Source organism: Mus musculus, chromosome 2, assembly GCF_000001635.26.
Source record: "Mus musculus strain C57BL/6J chromosome 2, GRCm38.p6 C57BL/6J".
Taxonomy (NCBI): domain Eukaryota; kingdom Metazoa; phylum Chordata; class Mammalia; order Rodentia; family Muridae; genus Mus; species Mus musculus.
In genome coordinates, this window is record NC_000068.7 from 125,090,822 (window position 1) to 125,118,129 (window position 27,308).

The window sequence follows — 27,308 nt, forward strand, 5'->3', positions numbered from 1 at the left end:
CCAGCATGTAAGGAACCGGTACTCAGAAAGGAACATCTCCATTAAGGTGGACTTACAGAGATATCCAAGGACTGTGAATTGTACAAGCTTTGAAGCTGGAGTTTCTTCTGTTATTCTTTACCTAAAAATGTAGTTTTTTCTAAGTTTCACAGCATAGGGTTATAAGCAACAACTGGGTTTACGTGAGTAAGTAACCTGAAAACGCATTACCTTCTCTTAAGTAAACTATCTTTTAATCTTTCAGACAGGATTCTCTTTCCATCTTCCAGCTAAATTGTCCCTTTTGGTTAAGGGAATGATCACTTAGGTATAAAGACTCCTAAGCTCACAATGATCTCTTGGTTAAGACTCAAGAGACTTCTCACATTGGATACTTACATGATAGAGATCAGCCTACAGACCCCAAGATATCCGAGTAAACCAGATACACAAAGAAGCCTAAGTCAATGGCTGGCTTGGTCCTTTCTCACACTTAGGGGCAGAGCCCAGGCCTTCACATACCAGGCAAGGCTGTTAATGCTGAGCCACATCACATCCTCAACTTTTGGTTTGTTTAAATTTTTTTTAAATCTTTTTTAAGGTAGAATGTCACCAATTTTCCCAGGATGGCCTGTAATTTACTGTGTAATCCAAAGAGTCCTCCCGCCTCAGGCATTCTGGCTCAAGACTACAGGCACTCACTACACTAAGGTAAACTCCACATTTCCCAACCATATGAAAACAGAAATAAACGTATTTTCTTTCTAAAATAAAGAATTTATGAGGGGAATTTTCAAATAATTAAAATCAATCTACCTAACTTTTTACACGCTGAGGGTGACTTTAAATGGCCTACTATCTTGCAGGATTACAAAGAAATGAAAACAAGACTGACATTCTAGCAACTGTATAGGACTAAGCTCTGCTGTAAAAGGAGAACCACAAATTAGACACACTGCTGTCACACAGAGCAAGTGTGACTACTCAACACACGAAAAAAGAACACTTTCTAATTTATTAAGTCCAGGTTATTACTTTCTGAAATGGTATATATTTGAGGGTATACTCACCACAACTAAAAATAAGTTAAACTAATACATTTATAAATAAATAATAAATTTCCTGACTGAATAAAGTTATGAAATTACTACCCAGAGTTCAATGTTGCCTTCTGGGGGCTTATGATAATCTAGAACTTGGAAACAGAAATTTTCTCAATTACTCTTCATCTTTAAGGAGATTTGAAAGCGGGCTGGTGAGATGGCTCAGTGGGTAAGAGCACCCGACTGCTCTTCCGAAGGTCTGGAGTTCAAATCCCAGCAACCACATGGTGGCTCACAACCATCCATAACAAGATCTGGCGCCCTCTTCTGGAGTGTCTGAAGACAGCTACAGTGTACTTACATATAATAAATAAATAAATCTTTAAAAAAAAAAAAAAAAAAAAAAAGGAGATTTGAAAGCATCTTTTCTGAACTATAAGGCTTGGTAAGATTGTGACTGCTCTCCCGAGGACAGTTCACTACATGCATTCTATCAGCAAGGCATCTGCCAGGAAGTTAGATACTGTGTCTAAAGTACCACTAGATTCTGCCTCAGCAAGAATATTTACTTAGCTAGCTTGGACTCGGGAAAACAAAACAGCAAATAAATCAAACAAAAACACCTGCCTCTATGACTACAGAGGTCATTATTTGCTTGTGTCAGGTTAAAACAATACTGTACTAAAACAGAAAAACTCTAGGATTCATACATAATGTGATATGGCAAGAAACAGTTGGTTCATTTCAAACATGTCAGATAAATGCTATGGCAATAATAAAGATTTAACTCTGCATTACTATAATTTACATTCTTTGCCATCACTGTTAATTTATAGCTTAAAAAATGGGATGATATGGAGTTATAGAAATACAGTACTAAATATAAAATTGAATAGCAGCTTTATAACAGATTTGAAAGTAAAAAGAAAAAATTAATTTGACCTTTTAACTATCAGTGTATTGGCTGGTTTTGTATGTCAACTTGACCCAAGAGTCCTCAGAGAGAAAGGAGCCTCAGTTGAGGAAATGCCTCCATGAAATGCAGCTGTAAGATGTTTTCTCAATTAGCGATCAATGGAGGAAGGCCCAGCCTATGGTAGGTGGTCCTGAGTTCTATAAGAATGCAGGCTGAGCCGGGCAGTAGTGGCGCACGCCTTTAATCCTGGCATTTGGGAAGCAGAGGCAGGCGGATTTCTGAGTTCGAGGCCAGCCTGGTCTACATAGTTATTTCCAGGACAGCCAGGGCTATACAGAGAAACCCTGTCTCAAAAACCAAAAACCAAAAAAAAAAAAAAAAAATAAATGCAGGTCGAGCAATGCAACCAGTAAACAGTACCCCTCCATGACTTTTGCATCAGTTCCTGTCTCCAGAATCCTACTCCCATTTAAGTTCCTTTCCTGACTTCCTCCAATAATAAACAGCAATATGGAAGTGTAAGCCAATAAACCCTTTTCTCTCCTACTTGCATTTTGGTCATCTCATTACAGCAATAGAAACCGTAACTAAGACAGCTAATTCGAAGGGGGAAGAATAGAAGAAAAAAAATGAGTCCATTATCATTTAGCCACTACTTTTAAATACAGACTTGGATGTCTTTGCATAGTTGGATACCTTCTCTCCTCACACAATGCCTTCCCATTCAGACCATCTGTCAATGCTACCCCAGCCCTCGCTTTGGCTATCATGTGTCACTCCTACTGACCTCAAAAGAGTGTTGTTCAAAGGATGCATGCACTTACACGCCACAGGCTCCCAACACCTTTCCAAACACCTGTCAATTCACTTGCTTTTGACAAGGTCTTTATCAGAACTGCCTCTTCCTAAAATGTTAAATTAATGTGAAATAGAAGTGCCATCAACAGAACACCAAGACAGACTCATGGTGTAGCTTCTTTGAAAACTTCAGGATTTGATTTTGTTCACCCCCAAAGGTTGGGCAGACTGCTAAAAATGCAGTGATCATAGACTTAGAGAAAATAATAACTGGATGAAGATTTAATCAAAGTATTTGTGCACATATTTTAACTCTTTTATATATACAGACAATAAAAGATACTAGCTTTAAAAGGTAAGAATTACCCTAAAAAACCTCAATCTGGGGTGAAAGAAAATTAGTAAATTATTATAATAAACGCTAAAATAAATGCAGGTATAAGAAACCTAACCCTGTAGATAATATTATTCCTGAGAGCAATCCACGAAGGTTTTTATTTCCTTCCTTTTTCCTTTAAGTACTTGGAACTGAACCTAGAGACTCATGAATGATAGGCAAGCACCCTACCACTGAGCAACACCATCTCTGCGGTTTTGCTATTTGTGTTTTTTAATTATTCTGCATAACTTTTTTTGGTTTGATCTTTTATTTTTATTGAAAATAGATTCTTCTCTAATACAATCCATCCTAACTACATACATTACATACAATCCATACATACAATCCATCCTAACTACAGTGTCCCCCCGCCCCCCTCCAATCCTCCCTGCATGCCCCAGTTCCCTGCTCCTGCAGATCTACTCCCCCTCCATTTCCTCGTCAGAAAGAGTAGTCCTCCCAGACATCTCTGGGAGCCAAAAGGGACAAAACAAGATACAGTAAGTAAGGCTAGGCAACTCAAAAGGAGGAAGATTCCCAAAAGCAGGTGAAAGAGCCAGGGACACAAATGTTCCCACTGTTAGGAGTCCCACAAAACACCAAACTAATAGCCATAGCCTGGTGCAGAACATAGAGACCCCAGGACTGCTGTTCACTTCTGTAGTCCATGTGAGCCTTGCTAGTGGACTCAGTGGGCCATGTTTTCCCAGTGTCCTCCATCCTCTCTTGACTTATTTTTATGTTGAGACAGTCTCACTAAATTGTCCAAGCTGGCTGTGAATTGACTCTGTGGTCCAGGCAGGCCCTGAACTTGGGGTATCCTGCCTCAGTCTCTCAAGTAGTTAGAATTACAGGCTGGACGACCAGCCTCAGCTAGGAAAGTTATTATTATTGTAGAAGAACACTCAAGTTATCTGTTATTTTATGCCTTTAAAAATATTCAAGATGTGAGGGATGGTGGTGCACAACTTTAATCTCAGCACTATGAAGGGAGGCAGGCAGTTCTCCACTCTGTGAACTCTAAGAGGCAAGTGCACTACTCTCAGCATAACGTGCTGTCTGTGCATCTTCCTGCTGTGAGTCTGGATTCTATGTAACGGAAGGAAAACTGTTGCTCAGTGCTGACCACACAATTCCCCTATTTTAATTCTCCCCACCCCCCTTTCAAACACACATTGGGGGGGGGGGGAGCTTTACTTAAAAGGTGTGTATAGTACAGAAAAGGCTTTATTTCAAATTAATAAACCAGTCAATATACAAACCTAAGTTAACATAAAGGTCTGTAGCTAGTCTCATGATAGTGAAGAAGAGTTCCCAAAGGACTATTAGAGCCACCAAAATGTACCTGTGTCTCACAGAGTCCTATGCTACAGGCTTAAGGTTTCTACGATGTGCAAACAATAAGTATACAGAATGGATCTTCCATCAACTCTGCATCAGCAAGGCAGTAAATATGCCATTTATTTACTTTTGTTTCTCGTGGAAAAAAAAACTTTCAATGCAAAACCATCAACTTCTTTAAAATCTAGTAATAAAAAAGATTGTTTTATAACAAATGATGATAGCCTTCCCCATTGAGTGAGTTTGTACTAAGTAAGCCCTGTTGTTTGTTCTAATCTACCAAATAGCAAAACTATTACTCATCTGAGGTTGAATCAGACAAGACCATAACTAGGATAAGCCAAGATCTAAACATGGTATCTCAAAGTTTAAAACTCAAAATTTCCCCACAAGAAATATCAGCGTAATCTGCAGCTACTGGTATACTTACCACATTGGCTGAATTTCTCTTTTAATTTCTGCCAAGTCAAGTCAAAAGGAAGCTAAAATGAAAAAATTAGTAACACATGTTATACATAATATTTATATTTTCATATACATGAAAGTAATTAAATAATGATAAATTAATATTTTACAAAGAGACAGACAAAGATATACACAGAATTTTAATTTTGCAATACATTTATGTGCTTACATTTCTAACAAATATCTGGTTGCCTTTGGAGCCTAATCTGTCTCTCATTCCGCTTCCCATGGGACCTGATAAAAACCCTCGGTCTACATCGATGCTCCTTTCCAGTATGGCTCCAATGCCTGGCCCCATCCTGTCGAAGCTGGAGCTCATGCGGTCCAGTCCCATGCCCATGCCTCCAGTCACAGTGCTCATGCCGCTCATGCTGCCGCCTGCAATGCCAACAAGGGCAGGAGGAGTCGCGAGTTTCAGGTTTTAAAAACAAAACAAAAAAAGCAAAAGAAAAGACGAGAAAGGATGGAGTAAAGAAAAATCAGTTCTGAAAATGGAGAAGAATATTCACTTCTATAACAAACTTATTTTCATACAGAAAATAAAACAAGTAATATATTTTGGTATACAGTTGGTTACTTAAGAAAACTTAATTTAGTCACTACATAATTACATGTGCCTCTATAAACTAATATTCTAATAAGAAAACATCACATATTTAAGCCTTCCAATCATATTATAAAACATTCCACTTTCATATTATAATAGCTTTTAATTCTTATATTTTACAATAGCAAATATAGTAACTGTTGAAAACCAAAGCACAGAGATACAAACACTGTCACACTCCAGCACACAGGTCTCTCACCACACTCCCTACACGTCATCCTTTCCTTCCTCACCTTTTACCTCAGTATGTGGAGCTCTGTTTCCCACAACCTCAATTTTTATATCGAATTCAACTTTCAGTAACCACATACAACTAATTAGCCTAGTCTCATTCTCATCCCTAATATTCCTACATGAGCATTAAAAAGTACTAAGACTTGCCAGCTGGCTCTGTTACTCAGAGTAACTGGGGAGACAGAGCCATAACCACTGAGATAAAAGGGAAGGTGAGGATAGTCCCGAGGGAAATGAAGGCTGCAGGATGTCGGGCAGAGCAGGAAATCAAAAGAGAAGCACATGGAAAGCAAATGTATCCAGTGGACAGGATTTCAGAATGCACACTAAGTAACTTGACTTTCTTTTTCCTAAAATTTCATCACCCAAAGAAAGCCAGTAAGGTGTGGAGATTTAACAGGGACAACCAAGTCACCAAAATGCCCGTCACAAATGCAATCTAGCATGTGTGCAGGCTTTCTGTGGAAGTGGGAGCTAATGGGGGTAGTGGGCATTCTCTAGAGCTGCAATACACTCATGTTTTGAAAGATCTAGGAAGAGAGGAAAGCAACCATCTCTTCATTCTTATTCCTCAACTTCAGGAAGTCCTTAAAAGTTTGGTGTTTTATCTCCATCTGCCAGAGGCATAAGGTGCACAGATGAAACAAACTAGGAGATACTGGGCAAAATAAAGCAGAATTGAGAGGGTGTTCAAGAAATAACAACTTATGACATGGGTGTGGAAAGACAGTTCATGGACTGGCTACTGAATACGCATTCTGGTGTTAGTTGAGAAATATCAAAACAAACAAACAAACAAACAAATAAGGAGTTGATTTTTCAAACACCAATCAAGCTATGACTCAGTAGTTTCTCAAAATATGGTAAGACACATTAACAAATAAAAGCAAACTATTACTGTACTACAATAACTACTCTTACAAACTCCTTGCAAGCACTCAAATACTACTCAGTAAATTCTATTAAAATTTAAACCTACTTATTCCAGTTCCTACTGGACCCATGTTAGAAGCTCCTATTCTTCCTGCAAACCCTCCAATCATTGCACTGCCTAAACAAGGATGAAAAGATAATATACTAATTAATTTACATAATGACACTTCAAAATGTCCAAGGTACTATACTCACAAATAACTAAACATAAAATTTTCTGGAAATACTTAAAATATTCACAATACCGTAAAAGAGAACCATGAAATTAAAATCCCTAAAATGTTTTCTTCTAGTAAAGAACTATGTAAATTATAAGAGAACCATGAAATTAAAATCCCTAAAATGTTTTCTTCTAGTAAAGAACTATGTAAATTATAACTTTTAAAACAATTTTTTTACACCAAAAAGAACAGTTAAGACTATGACCTGCAAAAGGAAAAAAGTATACAGCCAACCCTACCAAGTCTACCAAAGGAATCGCCAAAGCCTCGACTTAATCCAATATCACCACGTCCGAAATCTCGCTCCATGCTACTAGTCATTGCACCACGGTATAGCTCTGAAAAGATGTACAGCAAATTAACCTTTCTTCAAGTACATCAATGCATGGAAACCATTGAGGAATATGTCTAAGCTACACTGAGGAGAAAAAAAATCAGAAGTTACCAATTCAAAATAGTGTGTGGCATACCAACTTATTTCATACACTCACTACACAACCCACTACCCATCCCTCTTCCCCCTTCCTGGCATGTTTACAAGTGTTCTCTAGTGCCCATGTGCCTTCTGAAGACTTCTATAGTATCTATACCGCTGTGTGTGTGTGTGTGTGTGTGTGTGTGTGTGTGTGTGTGTGTGTGTGTGTGTATGTGTGTGAAGTATCTCAATACTAAGGAAAGCAAAGATAATATACCCCTGAGTACATTCACCTACCTCCCATTCGGCCAACTCCACCAAAGCCTGCCATGCTATTCATTGCTTCCAGACCACCAAACCCAACTCCTATGAAATAGAGAATAGTTGTGAGACTTGACTATAGCTCTGCAGATGAGTGGTACATTCTGGAAATGTTAAGTCACCAGTAAGCGCTTCCTCCATTTCATGTTGAGCAGGTAGTTAACACAGCACCATCCTTTAAAGGTGTATTAGGCTCAATGTTTGCCAACAGCCTTTAGAACATGAGCCAACAATAAACCATGACTGTTTTCTACAATTCTCAACAGTTTCTAGTTTCTTTAAAATGGCGGTGAGTACATGCAGAAACAAATACTTATACATACCTCCTCCAATTCTATTCACTCCTCCAAAACCCGGACCATCCATTCCCATACCTCAAATAAAATACATAGTATGGACTTTCAGTAAATCTTATTTTGTGACTAACGAATGACATTATAGCAAAGTAAATACCATTGGTTTAGTCACAACGGAACACTAGAGAAGCAGGTACAGGGTGTATATAGAAGGATGGTTTACAGAGCTATGTCATAGTGGCTAACCAGTCACCAATCTTCAAAACAGGCCTCTGAGCATCATACAAGAAAAAAAGTTTACTGTTCACATACAACATCCAGTCAGAAGTAACCAGAACCAGTGTACACTCTTTCAAATACAAGGATGTGACCATAGAAGATTTAGAGATTAAGACTACAAAGCAAAGATGCCTGTAAACACAGCAGCCTACAGGCTGGTCAAATCAATAACAAGTAGCTTGTGTTTAGATGGGAAGGGTATTATATCCTAAAACAAATAAGAAAAGGGGTTTTGCTTGAGAATGAGAAAGATCTCCGACACTACCTTATCAACTGTAAAGTTTGTATCATCCCAACAAAAAGATTATGACACGTTTATCAGCCCATAAACTGGAATGCAATTCTCAAAGGATAATCTGGTAACCTTTGAAGGGTCAAGAGGTCAAAATAATTTCTATAACTCAATACTTCTGAATTACATGACTGCTTCCTCTCATGCTCTCATGATGACAATGTGGAACTTTCCATAAACTACCCGATGCTTGTTATCATAGCAAACCCAAATGCAGACACAGTAGTACAGCTATTTACATTAACCCAAACAGTATAAGATGCCAAAAACAGAATCACTCTTCTCATTCTTATTAGGAATACTTTATTTTCTTAAAAATAATACTTATGTTAATTACATGTTTCATATTTTATACATCAATTTTTAGAGTTAAGATTGGCATCAGAGTTAATCAGTACTTTTAAATGAATAAGTCAATTTTTACAATTTTAAGTTTTTTATAATACAGTAGACACTGGGAAACAGTCACATAATTAAAATGATGTTAGGGTTTTCAACAAACTTGAAAGAATGAAGTTTGCTGAAATTAAAAAGTTGGGAAAAAAAAAAGTTGGAAAGCCAATTTCTGAAGATAATTAAGAGTCCAACTAGCAGGCAAATAGCTACTTCAAAGCTACCTATCAAATGTAATACATTTAAATTGCCCGTGCTCTGTATGGCATGTTGCCACCCATTCCATAGACCCTCTATTTATTCCACCATGTAGAGGGCACCATGTGGAGACATCATCTACTAAAGTCACGTCAGTATGCACATACTGAAGGGCTACCTTCCACATGCCTGGCCCCAGAGGCCATCCCAACCTCCATCTGCCCTCTTTTCATGTCAGCGACTCTCACAAGGTTTCTTTTCTTTTTCAGACAGAATTGACATCTTAAACATCTCTAAAACAGAGTTCTCTAAGCACTGAAACTAATGAATATAAGCTTTATTAAACCACAAAATAGATCACTTACACAGGTTTTAAGAAAAACTTACCACTTGGACCCAAATTTCCCATTACACCAGTTATGTTCAGCTGGCTGGCACTAATAGGCTGTCCACCTGGACCAAGTCCCATTCCAATGCCTCCAAGACCACCTAAATCACAAAAAACAGCATTACCAAGACTCAGATAAAACTACCTGACACTAACCTGTAAAACTAGCTGTATGCTTGCAATAGTATCCTAAAAGGTTGCAAACAGCAAGGGTTCTTCTTTTCATTTAGAAAGCACCATACATAAAGACTACAATACCATTTATGAGTGACAAACCATTTGTAGAGTAGGTTCAGCCTTCATCCACTTAAAGGTACTAAGAGACAACCTGACAAGAGGGGGTCTGAGGAAATGGCTCCATGAGTAGAGAAAGGGCTTCCACTGTAAACATGAAACCCTGCTTTCACTTCCTGAAAAGCACTTTTTTTAAACCAGAATTGTGTTGAGCATGGAAATCTTAGATCTGGTATGGTATCAGATCCCTAGGGATCAATGGCTAGCCAGTCTAGCTTATTCAGCAAGTTCCAGGCCATGAGAAACTCAGTCTAAAAACACTAAGTCTAACTCAATCTAAAAAAAAAAAAAAAAAAAAAAAAAATTAGACACTGCCTGAAGAAAAACACTCAAGGCTCTCTTCTAGCCTCACTTCCATACCTACCACTCCAACCCCCCACACATACACATGCATACACACCCAAAAAATGCATCCAAGAAAGTGTGAAACACATGTCACATGTTATGGAACTCTCTTCTCCAGGACCGGTTATGATATTGCCAACCTGAGATTAGAGCAGTTGTGATCACCCACAGGAGACACTGCCAAGATTGGGCCAACTAAGATTACTAAGTGTACTGACAAGAGATAACAAACAGTGATACCCTGGAGGAAATAACTTTTGGCTTGGGAAGTGAGAGGAGGGGTGACACATATGACTATTTCTTGGTGGTATTGCACCTGTGAGTTGCCCATGATCCTGTAAATTACCATAATTAAATGCACCAATTCACCAAATAAGACTTGAGTGAATCATTTCACCTAAAGAAATGATTGGCGGGCACCCTCTCTGGCTAAAGATACATTTCTCAGACATCCTCTTGATGTCTGAGACACAGTACATACATACCTGAAAATGAGTACCTTGCTCAGTTTGTTGAACAACTAAAATACTAGTATTGCATTCAAAATAGTTCAAATAAAACTGAACAGTCAACAATTATTGAAGACTTAAGACTGAGCTTATTCAGCGGACACAGTTCTATGAGTGCAGAGTCAGCCAAAGCTACAGAACAAGACCAAACAACCATTTTTAAAATTCGTTATAAGGGTCTGGAGAGATGGCTCACTGATTAAGAACACTTGTTACTCTTGCAGAGAATCTGAGTTCAGTTCTCAGAACCCAAATGGCAAATCACAAGCGTGTATAACTCAGGAATGTGACTCCAACACCTTCTTCTGGCCCCAGACACTGCACAAAACTGATACAGGCAAACACCCATACACATAAAGTATCTTTTTAAAACCCACAACATTGAAAAATCTAATTGCTTGGCTTTATCATGACATTTATTTATTACATTTACAAAATAAGTGTTCTCATATCAGGCAAATATGAGGAAAAATTTCAGACCTTACATTATCTGAACACCACCATTTACCTATGTGATTAAATTTAGAGCTTATCTCATCTTTAAATTCAGATTTTGTTTTCTGCTTGTCCTGTTTTTTTAATATTCTGATGCTCTTTAAATAAGCAAATAAGTAAATAAGTAACTGTAGAAAACTTAAGTTAAAAACCTCTCCTAAACAAATGTCCAAAGAACTTCAAATCCTTACACATCTATCTATATATCTACGTTCATTATTGCTTTATTACACCATGGAAAAAAATAAATATAAAAAAGGAACCAAACTAAATGTCTACCAAAAGATGGAGATAATAAAAACATGTTAAAAGGAAAGTGCGATTTGGAGGAAAAAAAAACCTGGTGAGCTAGAAAGTATAATATTAAATGTGGTGAGCCAACTCAGAAAGGACTCTGCGTGTTTCTCCCTCACCTGTAGGCCCTCCCTACCCTACAACATATGCAGGACTAAAGTAAACAAGTGAAGGGGAGGTCAAGCCCAAAAATGCAGAAAAGAGACCAAAGCTTTCTGTTACAATGCACTGGCCCAGTTACGGGGAAAATGTAGCAATTAAAGCTTGGGGCTGAGTAAGAATTATATTCTGTAAGTTGTTTTTAAAACAGTGTACAGACATGGTAATTTTAAACTACAGATTAATATCAAGTAAATGTGTCCCTAGGCCTAACTGTGACCCAGACCTGACCATCACCCATGCTCATAAATACAATCACCATTGTGTCAATTCTGATGTCACAGTAATTATAATCTCAAAGAACTCAGAAGCATGGAAAATGAGAAATTTCCCACTTGTCAAGTTAGAGTAAAATTTGAGTAAATCAGATGAAAGTAGTAAAAAATTTGATTCTATGGTAGCTTGTGACTTTATTATATATCAAGATAAAAGAAAATATGAAAATACAAATCATTTTTAAAAATGTAAAGAACACCTAACAGGACATGTTTTTTAATTTCCTGTTTGAGAAAGTCACACATGTATACAAATAAATGGTGACTGAATTATTGCCCACTCCTTCCCAACCCCTACCACAGCCCTCCACCAACCCGCATCTCTGCCTCCCAACTTCACACACTTCTTTGTTGCTTTGCCTCCTAAGTGCACTTAGTACTGCATTTGCATGGATGCAGGGACATCAATTGGAACAGAGGCGTTCCTGTTTTCTGAAGAAAACCAAGTCTCTCTTCCTCAGCAACATTAGTTCTCAACTAAGGGTGGGACTGCACGCATCCTTCGCCAATCTCATCCAGGCTGAGAGTACAGCTGGCTTAACAGTGCAGGTCTTGAGCACTAAAATTTATTGTTAATAGAGGCAATACAGTTAGGATCTTCAACAAGGTGAGCCTAACCAGATTACCTGGGACTGGAAGAAGCTGCCTTATAAAGGGAATACTCAACTATGCATGGCTGATAATTCTCCACTGCAAAAGCTCAGTCAGTAGTAACCTCCACTCAAACTGCAGCAAAACTGTCAACCAGGGACCAAAACTTTAAAATTAGCTCCATGAATAAGAGACAACCAAAAAAAGGTATAATTCAACAAAAAACCTTATCTGAATTATGAAGTAGCAACAACAGAAAGCAGAAGACTAAACTATTTTCAAAGTGCTAAGATAAAGTAACTTGATCTTAAATTGAACTAACAAATCAAACTACCTTAGAAGACATTTACAGAGCAGCCATAATTACAAGAATTTACTAACAATAAATCCTTGTTGAAAAAATAAAATAAAAGCTTAACAAATAGAAGCTGCAAAAGAAAGTGAATAGTAGCAGGTAATAGAGAAACATAATATCCGACAAGTAACTCCCAGAGAGTGACAGTAGCATGGAGTTACCAGAAAAGGGTTAGAGTCAAGGAAGAGGATACAAAAATGAACTTTAAGCTTTATACATACATAATATACAGGGTTACCACTAAAAACACACAGACAAGTATTACAAAGTACCAAAGATGAAACCCAAAGTAAGAAAATGAAAATACATCCAAATGAACCAATAAATGTGAAGAAATTAATTCCTCAACTTCACATAAAAGATTGTCAAGCCAATTTTAAAAGATGTAATTGCAGCTATAACATTTACACACAGATCAAAAACAGTAATATAAAATAGTATAAAGAAACAACACAAAATTATTATACTTAGCATTATACAAGGACTTAAGGTAATTACAAAATCACCCTGTAATAAATTACTTGCTTCACCAGGAAAGACAATTCTAATCTTGGATATACTTGCTAACTTAAAATATTTAAAAATATTTTCAACAAGAAAAATGTGACTAAATCTATCAATATACTGAAAAAAATTTACCATTAAGCACTTTTCAGTAACTGATAACCCAAATAGATAAAATTATATAAAGAGAAAGGATACAAGACAATCAACAACAAACTTAGTAAACATAGAAGGTTTCAGCATAAGAGAGCATGGGGCAGAGCTTGCCTCCCTAACGTCCTGCCACTCCCACTACCGCTGCCTGCCAACTAGCTGTTCCAGACCTATCACGTGTCCACCTGCAACTTTACTCCAAGATGATTTGGCAGGAATCGGGTCCCTTCCCCTGCTTCATAACTGAGTGTCGTAATAGTAAAATTGAGCTTTGATCAGAATTTTGTCTTAGCTACATCTTTCTCTCGCACCGCCTAGCCCCGCCCCCTTCTCTTCCAGGTTTCCAAGATGCCTTTCCAGACTAGAACCCAGACATGTGAGCCGCTGGCTGGACACAACATCTGGCGCCCAACGTGGGGCTGAGAAACGGCAGAGGACATTTGGAAGAAACACTGCTGGTTTGGAGCTCAATAGAAGAAGAAAATAATTAAAGGAAATTCATACCGGAGAAGGTCGGTATGGGCTAAGCTGAAACAGCGTTTAACCTGAGCGCTAATTCACTTAGGTTCAGCAGTGAGTCATGTCAGGAGCTAGGAACGTAACAGGCGGTTAGCCGTAGCTCCCAGAAACTACATTTTTAGGCGTGAATAAAGAAAGGGTTTATTAAAAAGAAATTACTAATCAGGCGATGGCCGCAGTTAAAAAACTGCATCATGTGCTCGCTTCAGCAGCACATATACTAAAATTGGAACGATACAGAGAAGATTAGCATGGCCCCTGCGCAAGGATGACACGCAAATTCGTGAAGCATTCCATATTTTTAACTAACCAGTACCCCAGAGCTCTTGACTCTAGCTGCATATGTATCAAAAGATGACCTAGTCGGCCATCACTGGAAAGAGAGGCCCATTGGTCAGGCAAACGTTATATGTTCCAGTACAGGGGAATGCCAGGGCCAAAAAATGGGAATGGGTGGGTAGGGGGGGGGGGGACTTTTGGGATAGCATTGGAAATGTAATTGAAGAAAATACGTAATAAAAAAAAAATTTTTAAAAAAACAAAAAAAACTGCATCATGTGGGAGGAAAATGTCTCAAAAACATCCTTGCTTACCATTTTTCCAGTTTAGACTAGCTTCAAGCCTTTTAACTTTATGGCAATAGTACATCAGAGATTGTATATTCTGACTTAGTAAGATTAGTCATTTAATAGAGTCATAATGATTTTTCTCTTTTCTCCAGTGTGACCAGTCATTCTAACTCAATCTTAGACTGGTCTAATATTTAGTCCAACATTAGAGATTCCTATTGTAGATAACTATATTCTTAATTTCCTAGCAAAGTTAATTCAGAGCACATCCCCCACTTCCAGAATGTCTCTGGCCTTTTTACTATTCTAAAACCAGCCCAGAGACTGAGCTTGTGCCTTGCTAATTTACAACTGAATAAAGTACCTGGTCTTCCCCAAAAGCTTTGCATTGCTATTTTCTCATTGTCTAGATCCTGTTTTTTTCAAGCAGGTCAATCAACACCTTCAGCCAGACTGCAGTGGGCGTGCATCCTTGCCCCCTAGAGCGTACTAGAGGCAGCTGTTATTTTCATTCTAAGACGTATTGTGGCTTTAGGTCTGATTTGAGATTTAAGTTTACTACGAGGGCTAAAAAGGCAAAAATTTCAAATATTAAAAGAGATTGGTTTTTATTCTGATAGACGGGCTTAGTCCCTTAGCTGGTCTCTGGTTTTCCACCCTTGCTGTTATTGCAAGGTCCCCTTAGTTCCTCAGGCTGTGGGAATAACGGAGATGAAGAGGGTGACCTCCAGCTCCTAATTTAGCCACAAATTGTGGTGTTACTAATGACATAATTCTTGTCGAGGCCTTGCTAATTCTGAGGTTGACAATTCTCCTTTAGGAGCTGCACAGTACTCATAACTGTGCATACTGATTCGTGATCATACAAATACAGTATGGGTACCGCTTGGGTGCAAAAATTTACTGCAGGGGAAGGTCCAGCTTGACCATTTCTGGATTCCCTGTGAGATACACCCGGTTTAGATGGAGGTTGATATCTAGTTCCAATTATAACCAAAAATATCTTTCTAAGGCTCTGCCTCCCCTCCCCAAAAAATACCAAGAGTCACAAGTGGGTCGTGACAGCACCCACAAGAGGAATAGGGTCAGTTTCCCTCCAAGCCAAGGTTAAAGTACACTTATCTACGAATGAAAAAAAAATCACTTGATCACCTCAGTTAAGCGTGGCCTTATTAAACTTAATGGGGGGGGGGAAGAGAGGTTGGAGACCATATCGCCAGAAGGGCAAGCCCTTCACAGCCTCCCACCCTAAAAAGCCAATTGGCCTTGTACTAAGGAGCCGCCTGTCAACCAAGAATGCAGAGAAATATCCAAGTACTCTCCTTCAGTGTTATTCATAGTAAAGTGCCTTTCAAATTCATATAGTCAGCCTTGCCAGGGTTCCAACGCCCTGTAGCAGACTACTTAAAATTCAACTAGGCAGTTACCTATTCAGTACTAATTAACATTATAAAGTCAGAGCCTACAGCTCAGGGCTAATCTGCTAGTTGTTTACTAGGACAGAAAGGACAGTCTTATCCAGATACCATTTACCATAAAAAAAGTTAAGAAATCCCACTGAGACAGGTTTCTTCATTAGGCCCTAAAATTCAGGCAGAACTATAGAGCATAAATAAATTTTATGCCTCAGCCCGGCCTTTTCTTTTTTATATTAACAACAGGGAGGATTTTGTAATGCAATGGAATAGAGTAATTAGTGGGCATATATTGACATTCTGTAAATCTAAATAAATCTACTCCTCCAGGATTTGTCTTCAGTGCTGGGACTGAGTTCAGGATCTCATGCATGCTAATCAAGGGTTCTATCACTAAATACTACTCTGACGTCAGCTTGCTTTTGGTGCTAAGGCTAGACCTAGGGACTTATCCACCGTAGGTGAGAACTCCTATCATTGAATCCATCTCCAGCCTTCATACTTCAGTTTGAGACAGGTCTCATTATGTTATCCAGGTTGCCTTGGAACTCACTCTACAGGTGAGGCAAGCCTTAGACTTGAACTTCAGAGTTTCCTGCCTTAGTCTGTTAAGTATCACAGGCCTGTGCCACCAAACTTGACTCAGAAAATCTAAAGAAAATATTTTTCTATGAAAAGTATAATTTACTCTGTTGTACTGGGTAATTTAAGATAATCTCAGATGCACCAAAATACATCATTTTCACATTAAAGAATAAAAACAGCCCTCCTCTTAGATTAATTTGACTAAGACTGAACCCAAATTTGAATTTTCCACTTTTGTCTTTGTATCTTCCATTTGCCTGTAATTTCTGGTTACTGAACTATCTACAGTCTGTCTATTGTATGTGTCTGTGACTGCCTGAATACTGTTCAGATGTCTGATTGTCCCTATGTCTGCCTCTCTCTAACATAGAGCTCTGTCCTGTATTTATCAAACAGCACAGAAACATAGCATAGGAAAGGATAAAAAGTTCTTCAGAAATCTGTAACAGAACTTTTACCCAGAATAGTAAAAAATGCTGCATACAGACATTACCAAGCTATATCTTATGCTGCTTCCAACATTTATGGTGGATATTTAAGGCCCCTTTCAACCTGTTGGCTGTTTTCAACAAATAATTACCACAATATACACACATATATTATTCTGGATCGGGCATGGAAGAGTAGTAGATAACTTAAGATTAAAGGTAGATTATGTTAGGCTGGAGAGATGGCTCAGCGGTTAAGAGCACTGGCTGCTCTTCCAGAGGCCCTAAGTTCAATTCCCAGCAACCATATGATGGCTCACAGCCATCTGTAATGGGATCCGATGCCCTCTCCTAGAGTGTCTGAAGACAGCTACAGTGTACTCATAAATAAAATAAATAAATAAATAAATAGACAGATAAATAAATCTTTAAAAAAACAAAACAAAAAGGTAGGTTATGTTGTAAAGGCTGACTGCACAGAGAGCCAACACATAGAGAGCTTGGTTATTATATTGTTCTCTTAAAGACAGGCTAAATTTAGGCTGAGTACATAGTAGGACAGCAGACTAAATGGTCTTAAATGTTCAAGAGATATTAACTTGGCTGTGAGGTACAGTAAAAGTTCAATCTCTATGAATTTAAGAAATACTTTCATGAAATTGCATCATGAAATAAAGATTAAAACATGTAAAACATGTTAACAGTAAAACGATTATAGAAAACTAATAGAGATATCTGGAAAGAATTTTCAACATGGAAAGATGATCGCAATTTAATGTTAAGCTCAACCACTAAATAATTTATATAGTAGTCTGAAACTAGTTAAATGCACATACATAGAAAGAATATACATAAAAATGTTTTTAAAAATGGTGGATATCTATGGTAAAATTATAGGGATCTCCTCCCTTCTTATATATGAACTCACCAAATACATCTGAACTCATAACTAGTAGGACAAAAAATAAATTAACTTAAAAGTCCCATATTTCTTTCCAGTCTTTCCATAATCAGAAGTGGCACACTGTCCAAAACCCCAAACTAATCTCAGAGAGTGAACAACTTCAATGTAAGCATAAAAACAGACTTCTTCTTAGACATAATGAAGAAAAAGAAAGCTGTTTTCTAACAAGAGTTTTTACTTACGTGGTAACTGTGATGTCTTACTATCATGTGAACGGTAGTCTTCATGAGGGACAGATTTGTCATCCTAATTGCAAAAAGAAAAAAAAAAAAAGAAGTTTATTATACATATAGTTTAAAAACAGCTAACAAGAGCTATTATGTTAGGAAGAGATCTGAAGCAATTAGTAACTAAGGTTGAAATGAGAAGTGGGAACTCACCATTTTCACATGCATAGGTCTATCAAATAAAAACTGCCCATTGAACATGGCTGTTGATTCAGTCAAGGAAAGCCAGTTAAGATGACTGTAAAATTGTACAGGCAAATTATCATATTTAAAGAGTCTGAAACTTTTTCTACTATCTTAACATCATTAGACTTTATTCATACCAACTAGTCTCTCAGTTTGATTTATAACTTCATTAACCAAAATTAACTAGGTTTTACCAACAGCAACTACACACAACGGAGTTAAGTGTTAAAGAACGTGAGTGCGCACACACTGTCTAGCAGCAGGAAGGATCAGCAGAAAACAAGCTCCTATCAGCCCTGAACACTGTGGCCAATCAATTCCAGTTTAAGTGAGTGACTCTAGTCCTCAAGAAACAACAAGGTTTCCTGCTGTAGGCAAAAGCCTCCATTTCTAAATGAGGTGACATTACATAACATGAACAACAACTGTACAAAGGTATCAAGCCTGACCAACGATATTTAATGCTAAATACAATCAGGATACAAATTGCTTGGACTGCTTCAATTGCCTGCTCAAAAGTGACAGTGCCCATGCCTCTGCTCTTGCCATCCTTGTCTTCTTTAATATCAGCTCGCTTCACAGTTCCAGCTATGCTGAACACTTCCTTTAATTTCTTCCAACCAACTTTGAAGTCAAGCTTAACATAGAATGCATAAAGTTAAATTCCTAGCAAATGGCCCTCTCTCATTGTAAAAACAAATTATCTTTTTTAACCTCATAAATCTATAAACTGTAATTCTTGCTCAACAATATACCAACAGTGTTGAAATAAAAAAGGTCTTGTTTAAAATCAGTTCAGCTACATCTATCTTGTTTTGTATCTTCATTTAAACTCCTCACATCATCTTTCAATTCCTCAATCCTATTCTGCACATGGGAAACTTAGGCATCTATTATAATTATGGAAAAATCAGGTTTTAGAAAACTGTCCATTTCACAAGACTTTCAAGAGCATAAAACAAATGGCAAAGCAACCACAACAGACATTTACAAACATGAGGACTACAAGAATAAAATTCAACTACCAAAATAAAGAACACACAGAACTGACTTAAGAAAAACTGTTCAATGTCTATGATTTCCAGTTGAGTTAAAAATGCTACCTGTATTTTAAGTCTAACTTTAAATTACATATATAAATTAAACTTGATTTTAACATATTTATGACTTTTGTCTATTAAGTTAAAAATAAACAATGATCTACAAACCTATCAGCACATACCTAACAAAATAATCTCATGATAAGGGCTAAGTATCCAAGCAACAAAAGCTTAAACTAAAGCTTAAACTTACATTAGCAACAAAAATTGTGGAACCAAGTCTACCAGCCTGCAAATTGCTGATAACCTCAGGAGGAATGTTTGGATTATTGAGAATGGAAGGTGGTAAATTCACCAACCCAGATCCCACATCGGAGGCATGTGATCCTTGAAATGATGTTCCTGTTCGCTGCAGTGCCCGGCGAGCATTTTCTCCATCCGGATCCTATAATGTGTAGTGAATGTTAACTGCCAGCAAATACATCAGTGAATATATACAATTCAAGTGGCTTAAAGTTGGACAGCAGCTAACCCAGCTGGACCAAACTACTAACATCTGTGAGGACTAAGGGTTTTGTTATTTTTATCCAGAAAGTGAGTCCATAAAATCCTGTAGATTGACCCTCTCACTACGAGAACACACTACTATAAACTCAGGTAGACTGAGATAGAGGAAAGTTTATTATCACTGGCTAACATCACTCCTTACTCATCGTATAATCTCTTAGCTTCCTGAACAGTGAAAAGGACTTGTGAAGGGAAAAGGGGATAACAGAATGCCAAGTGTCCAAGTAAAGAATTATAGCAAATATATTTAAGTTCATTTAACTTTTAAAAGAAATATCCTTTATTAAAACAAATCAAAGTACAAATGTGCTTCTATTAGGTAGAAGATCAACAACAAAGCACAAATAAAATTACATTAAGAGGACCATCATGTGTAGGCAAATGATCATACCAGAAATTCTACTTTCTCATTCATGAGCTCATTAACAGCATTTATGCTTGCCTACACAACATCAGACTAGCCAACATTCTAACATGGAGGGAAAAGGGACTCAGAGCTCCTACCTATGAGGCATCTACTGGCAGTTGATGGCTTCTGGGAAAGAAAGAGCCAGTTTTCTTTAAAGGTGTGTTCCCTGGCAGGTCAACCAGGTAACAGAGGAGGATGCTACCCCTCTCCCCCACCCGCAGAGAGAGAGAGAGAGAGAGAGAGAGAATGAGTGGACTCAGGTTCTAAAAGCTATTTGGGAGGAACACAAAGAGTTGGGAGGGTGAGAATGTAGGAATGGATCTGGGAGGAGCTGAGGGAGAAAAAGGATAAAATGATCAAAATACATTGTATGAAATTCTCAGAGAAAATATTCACCAAAAACTTCTCTGCTATCTCAGTCTGTACATATTGATTTAAAAAAGCAAATAAGGAAAGATGACTTTAATAAATTCTCCAGCATAGCTAAAAGGACAAAAGGAAAAAAGTGAATGTCAGAATAAACGTACGCTGGACTCCGGTGTGTTTCTTCATGATAAAGGAATTAAAAAAGATTACAGAGGTGAATACATGTTAACAAAGAATGTGGCAAGACTTTATAGTAAGTAGTCAGGATGCTTAGTGCTCATTCTGTTTGTTAGTTGAGACGTATTCTGTTAGTTGTCGTGGGGGCAGGGGGATGACTTCTGGGCATGCTTGTAGGGAATAACCTTGATTACATTAATTATAATTACTTTTTAGAACAGGTTGTTTGTATTAATAGTTAATAGTATGTGTTTTGTCACATGTTAACACAATATATATTTTACACACAAACACACACATACCATATGTAATCTTAGTTTTTATTCCTGTTTCCCCTTGCTGTCCAGCCTGCCAATCACTAACTGCTAATGCTATTAGTGGGCCTAATAATACATGTTCGATTCCTACTGATCTTCATATAACTGGATAGAATACTAAAAAGCTGCTAGGGAACACTGTAAATACATCTTCATTAGATAACTATGCAAGCCGTCCTCAGTAGTTTTACCAGCCACTGATTTATAAATCAGATATTTCCTGGAAAATGACTGTCATTGTTAAACATTAGCTAAGGAGTTAAATAAATCACTCATAAATTTGACCCCATTTCTCCTTCTAAAATAGCTAAAAATAGAGGCATCCTAAACCTTTACTCTGGGGTCTCAACAATAGATCTGTGCTCTTCAATATGCTGCAAATTATGATTACCAAATTATTAGAAAATTATAAATTGGGACAAATTCTTTAGGACACTGCACATTTCTAAAGTTAAGTCCAGACATGCATAAATGCACCAAATAAATGACTAGTCAAACAACAAAATTTAAACATTCCCTACCAAATCTCTGCCAATCTCTTTAATTTGAAGTTAATTCCAGTAAAGAATGTAGGATACATGATATTTTTGGTACTAAGGCACGGAAGCTTATCATCACACTAAAGAACAAGATACCAACAATCACTAACAAGAATAGTTTTTACAGCTAACATTTATGATAGAGTTGGACTATTTTAAGCACTGTGCCAACAGCCTTCTATAATATCACTAGTATAGTAACTAGTAACACTTTGACACTAACAGGGATTTCTAGTATTTCTCCTATCTCAGTGACAAGGAAACAAAGGTTATGTGATTTGTTCTTCCTGGGTCACTTAGCTTTTCTAGTGACAGAGAGTGAGCTATAACTTATTATCACACTTAATCTTCTTAAAGTCACATTAGGTGTCAGTGGCATTAAAATAAATTAAGTAAAGTCTAGAGAATACTTCATAAGTATTATCACTTGTCCAGAAAAGAATAAATTACAACTCAAAAACCACTGTTCTCTTGTTGAATACCAGTCAACGAACAGCATCAGTATTAGCTCAACATATCAGACTCAAAATAACACTGCGCATTTCTTTCAATACAGGTTTAGCAATGATATATGTATAGTTTGGCCCATGATCAAACTAATATGGCAAAACAACATAAAACAAAAGAGCCCACAAAAAACAGCCCACGAAACTGAGTATTACTCAAACTAATTATTACCAAGATAAACCACTCCTTCAAGTGCTATTGTGTAAAGAATGTTCTGATCATTTGTCAATCTATTTATACTACAATCCCCACTGTAGATTACTCTAAGTTGTTACACACCTCAGTAAGCTATGCTTCTTAAATTCTAGTCTACAAAATCTAAATTTTATTAAAGATGAATACCAATCTTATTCAAATTCACAAGTTATGTGTATTTTCAAACAACCTGTAATCAACTACAATACCTATTGAATTCTCAAAGTCTAAAAATTGAAAATGTTTATATAGCAAATAAAGTCTGTACCTTAAGTTTGTCATCTTTAAATTTTTGGGTCCTGATTTTTATTTTAAATTGAGGACTTCTATCTATCTGTAACTAGAAGCTAAATAAATATAAAGAATAACTTATGGATTAATAGCAAATCATCTCTTAAGTAAAATAATCACAAGCTACAATTTTTAAATAAGCACCTATCCTTAAAAAAGTAGTCATTTAACTACATGAGAAAAAAAATGAAAGAAAAACAAAGGAAGCATGCTCATAAAATTAACTATTTAAATTACAAATACAAAAAACTTACCTCTTTAATATTCAAAGGCCTTCCACTAAGGTCATATTTGTTCATAGTTTCTAATGCTTTCTTTACAAATTCTTCATCTTTGAATTCAACCACGCTTAATAAAGGAAAATATATAAGAAATGCTTATGTACAAAGATTTCTTATTCCCAATCACAAGATTAATTTAACGTAAGATAATTTAAAAAAATTCTTACCCACAACCCTGTATCCGGTAGATTGTCAATATATGCAAAAGAAAAAAAACCATTTTAGGTCAGTAGATGAATTTAATGGAAAATTCTAATTTTTAAGTCGTTAAAAAGTAATCAAGAATACATTTTATTTTTCTTTTACACCTCCAGAATGTAACAGGCAAGTGACCATGCATTTTCAACAAATTTTTAAAACCATCTAGCATGTTACAAGCTTGTAGTACATTTTACTTTCAGGTGACTTTTCTTAAAATTAAAACTAGCACCACTGTATGAATTCAGTCAACAGTAAGTGAAGGAAGAAACTGAAGGCTCCAATATTCTCTTACACGGTAATAAAGATTTCAAGATATATTACGCACAACATACTTTTTAAATCTAATTAAAATAGCAAATAAATATGAATTTTCAATGTTCTTTTGTTATGTATATCATTTGCCTGCATGTATGGCTATACGCAGTGTGTGAGTCTGGTGCCCACAGAGGCCAGAAGAGGGTGTTAGATCTCTTGGAACTTGAGTTCCAGATGGTTGTGAGCTGCCATGTGGTGCTAGAATTGAGCCTAAGTCCTCTGTAAGAGCAGCCAGTGCTCTTAACTGATGAGCCATCTCTCCAGCCCCCATCAATTTTGCTTTTAATAAAGTTATCTATTAGATTAAAACTGGCTGCACACAATTTAGAAGCATCTAACTGGAAGCATGTAAAACAAATTAACCATGTTAAAGAAACTTACAGAATCATTTTTTAAAAATAATTCCTGAGATTACTGTTCAAGGTGCCACTTGAATATGATGACAAAATTATTTATATTTCTCATGTACCCAACCATTTTGTGAATATGATGAGACGCTGCTAGAGATCTTTCCGTTATAATCTTCGGTATACTCATGCTGCTAAATCAGAATCTATCATCAGCCTTCCAGGTCAACTTAGTCATAGACATCATTCATACCAATTGGTCAGAGCACTGCCTCTTACATGGTCCTGCAGGCTAACAAATTAAGCTTTTCAATAAAAGTTTCAAAATTATATTCTAAATTAACACCTTTAAGCCACAGGCCTCTCATGAAACTCTTAGGGGATGTTATCAATTCGGTGACTTTTAAAATATCCCTGAAGTCATCAAAATACAACAAAGAGCATATTAAAGTTTTATTAGCTAAGAAAAAGCATACCTTAAAGCATTAGAAAATGAATGCCCTTTAGGAGCATTTACAAAACCCATCCCTTTCAGGTAGCTAGTTTGGTTGGCATATGTCAGACTTGCTCAGATAAAACCTCAAATCTTAAAGTAAAACAAAATGAAACTTAAGTTTCCAAGTCTGGTAGAGAATTATACAAAAGTAAACTGCTGAGGAACTTTTACACCTCGAGCAGATTATGGCCCACAGCACTTACCCTTGATTTTCCTTCCGCATCCTTAAAGAGCTCCACGTATGTAACCTCACCAACTACATAAGACATACAAAAGGAAGATACCAAGAAACAATACATTTAAACACCAGTATCTTGCTTTACTGCACACCTGTGCACAACTCTACAGAAAAGCACCTATTATTCACCAGCAGTCAGGACCAGATCAACATACCTCCTATCAATAGCTATAGAAATTTAACTAATTTTCAGAGATTTCCTCATCCACATTCTCTAGAAAAGCTAACAACCGTGTTAGCCCACTTCATACTGCAGATCGTACTTGGCCAGCATGGTATGGTGGTGAACAAATGCACATATACATACAAATGGTCCTCAGCCTGTCATATTAACAACATTAGCACTTTTCAGGTAACTTTGGTCAGCCTACACACAACAGCTGTTTTAAGGTGACTTCCTACCTGAATGTCTTCAATCATGTTTGCCATCAGTAAACTAAGTAATGCTTCACAGCCAGCCACACACTTCTAAGTCAGTGAGTAAAACCAGTCATAGTTGTCACCTTACAACAGATACACCAATGCAATTAAAAAATTATTAGAAGATCACCCTCAAAGCCAAGTAGATAGTTTGCAGGACTGTTGAACCTCAATTTTTCAAGAACTAACAGAACTAACTTTTACAAGATCAAGTATTGACATTGTTTTCCCCCAAAACCAAGCGTGTGTAGAAGATGAAGTTTTCAGCTATTCTGAAAACAGAACTGCAGCAGCAGTGACACATTTAACAGAACTGCGAGGACAGCAGCATGGCAGGCGTGACAAGGCAAGCAAAGTGAATTCCACAGCCAGATTCCAGACTCCACCAAAAACATCTTTGGGGGAAAAAAATCAACCTTTTTATGCATACATTAACAAACTAAATGCATTGCTTAACTAATGCAATAGTCCTTTTAAAATCTATTTTAAAAAACTTCAACAAGACAAAGCAATCACTTTAACGAAATTCTTGGTGGCATGCAGATGCTGGCTTCACTATCCCACTAAGATGGCAAAAAGAAAAATACTTCATTTATCCATACTTCCTTGTAATGAAATTGCCAAGTGGAAGGAAAAAGAAAAGATTAATTCACATGTCAAGAAAGAAAAGTCTCTCTCGTTTTTGAGTCTGTGTGGCTAAGAGGAATAAAGTCTGCTTACGTCCTCCCCTTCCTATACAAAGACAACAGTAAGTTACTGAAGACACTGTTACCTTTTTCTCTCATCAAATCTTTAATAGCCTGCCACTTCATGTCATAGGGTATGTTGCTAATGAACACTCTGTTCCGATTTGGACCTTTCTTTTCTCCAGTGCCCGAATTCTTATCTTTTGAATAAGGATGGAACCGATTGGCCTTCTTATTTCCTGTAGACTTTTCTTTTAAATCAGATTTTTCTTCCTTCACTGACTCATCATTCTCCCTGTGAATTAGAAGACAAACAAAAGCATCTTGAGTTGATCTTCTAAGAACTCTGTGTATTAACAATCACTCACATCTGCCACTTCACAAAATTCTCAATTAACCTAGAACTCAGCAAAGAAGCAGGAAGCCGGCCTGAGAGCTCCATACTGTCCAAGCCTTTTAATTTCTCAGTCATCAGCAGGCATTTTCCTTCTGCACTAATACTTGTAGAGCTTGAGAAATGGTTAAGAGCACTGGCTGCTCTTCCAGAGGTCCTGAGTTCAATTCCCAACAACCATATGGTGGCTCACAACTATCTGTAATATGATCTGATGCCCTCTTCTGGTGTGTCTGAAGACAGCGACAGTGTACTCATACATAAAATAAATAAATCTTTTTTTAAAAAATTTAAAAAAAAATACTTGCAAACATCCCCAAACACAATTTTTCCCATGATGGATACTACGTAATAAATATTAATAGACCTATGGAGGGAGCATGTGAGTCATCTCAGTATCCACTTAGGGGAGAATTAACTTTCTGAGCTTTCTTCAACTCTAAAGTCCAGTTTGGACCACCACAAGGGCACTTACTACAGGAACCTGATGACCTGAGTTCAAAACCAGAACCCATGTTAAAGATGGAAAGAGAGAATTGAGTATATAAATTGTCCTCTGATATCAATATGAACATCATGGCTCACACACATACATCATACACACACAACACATATACCCACACAAATGTGAATATAATAAAAATTCTTAAAACTGTCTTAACTAAATTAAATATTAAAAGCTAGCTCATATTATAAAAATGGTGGCACATACTTATAATTCCAGCACTAGGAGACAGATGCAAGATTACCACAAGTTTCAAGACTGCCTGTTCCATATATTAAGTTATAAGGCAGCCAGCCAAGCCAGAGCTATATAGTTAAGACTCTGCCCCCACCCTCCTATCCACCCCACACTAGCCACAAAAGAAGTAAAGAGATGAATAAATGATTATCTGAAAAACTTTTATTTATAGAGTAACAAATTTTCCCTAGAATTTTCTCTTTCCCTTAAAACCAGAATCAAAATTACAGCACATCTATTTGCCTATTTAATACACTGTATGTTGAGTTTTATCTATTTCCTACTTAGATAAACACAGAAAAATTTAAAAGATATCCTTATATATGTTCATGTTGAACAAAGGATAGGACATGTCAGAACTGTGTCTGTTTTATCAGTAAAGCTGTCTATAATGAAAGGCTGGAGTTAAAGAGGA

The 27,308-nt window shown here is 37.0% G+C and overlaps 1 protein-coding gene and 1 non-coding gene across 16 annotated transcripts in view; one reads left to right on the forward strand and one right to left on the reverse strand.

Moving 5' to 3' along the window:
- Positions 1-27,308, reverse strand: part of Myef2 (myelin basic protein expression factor 2, repressor) — a 42,686-nt gene that overhangs the window by 9,847 nt on the left and 5,531 nt on the right. For 4 of the 15 annotated variants that reach the window (XM_017316131.2, XM_017316134.2, XM_017316132.2 and 1 more), the window contains exons 2-16: positions 25,844-26,052; positions 24,617-24,669; positions 23,222-23,229; positions 23,028-23,121; positions 19,659-19,850; positions 18,849-19,002; positions 18,333-18,382; positions 18,135-18,198; positions 9,498-9,599; positions 7,976-8,026; positions 7,629-7,697; positions 7,156-7,254; positions 6,742-6,813; positions 5,091-5,299; positions 4,887-4,938 (exon numbers count right to left, since the gene is read on the reverse strand). In XM_017316131.2, coding sequence (XP_017171620.1) covers positions 4,887-4,938; positions 5,091-5,299; positions 6,742-6,813; positions 7,156-7,254; positions 7,629-7,697; positions 7,976-8,026; positions 9,498-9,599; positions 18,135-18,198; positions 18,333-18,382; positions 18,849-19,002; positions 19,659-19,850; positions 23,028-23,121; positions 23,222-23,229; positions 24,617-24,669; positions 25,844-26,052 — 1,478 coding nt within the window. Of the gene's footprint in view, positions 1-4,886; positions 4,939-5,090; positions 5,300-6,741; positions 6,814-7,155; positions 7,335-7,628; positions 7,698-7,975; positions 8,027-9,497; positions 9,600-18,134; positions 18,199-18,332; positions 18,383-18,848; positions 19,003-19,658; positions 19,851-23,027; positions 23,122-23,221; positions 23,230-24,616; positions 24,670-25,843; positions 26,053-27,308 lie in introns of those variants that run through there. The other 11 variants (XM_006498884.3, NM_010852.2, XM_030248228.1 and 8 more) reach the window with 9 other exon arrangements.
- On the forward strand, positions 14,188-14,294 carry Gm22352. Its single transcript, XR_003954256.1, has one exon. It is a non-coding gene; the product is annotated as a U6 spliceosomal RNA (small nuclear RNA).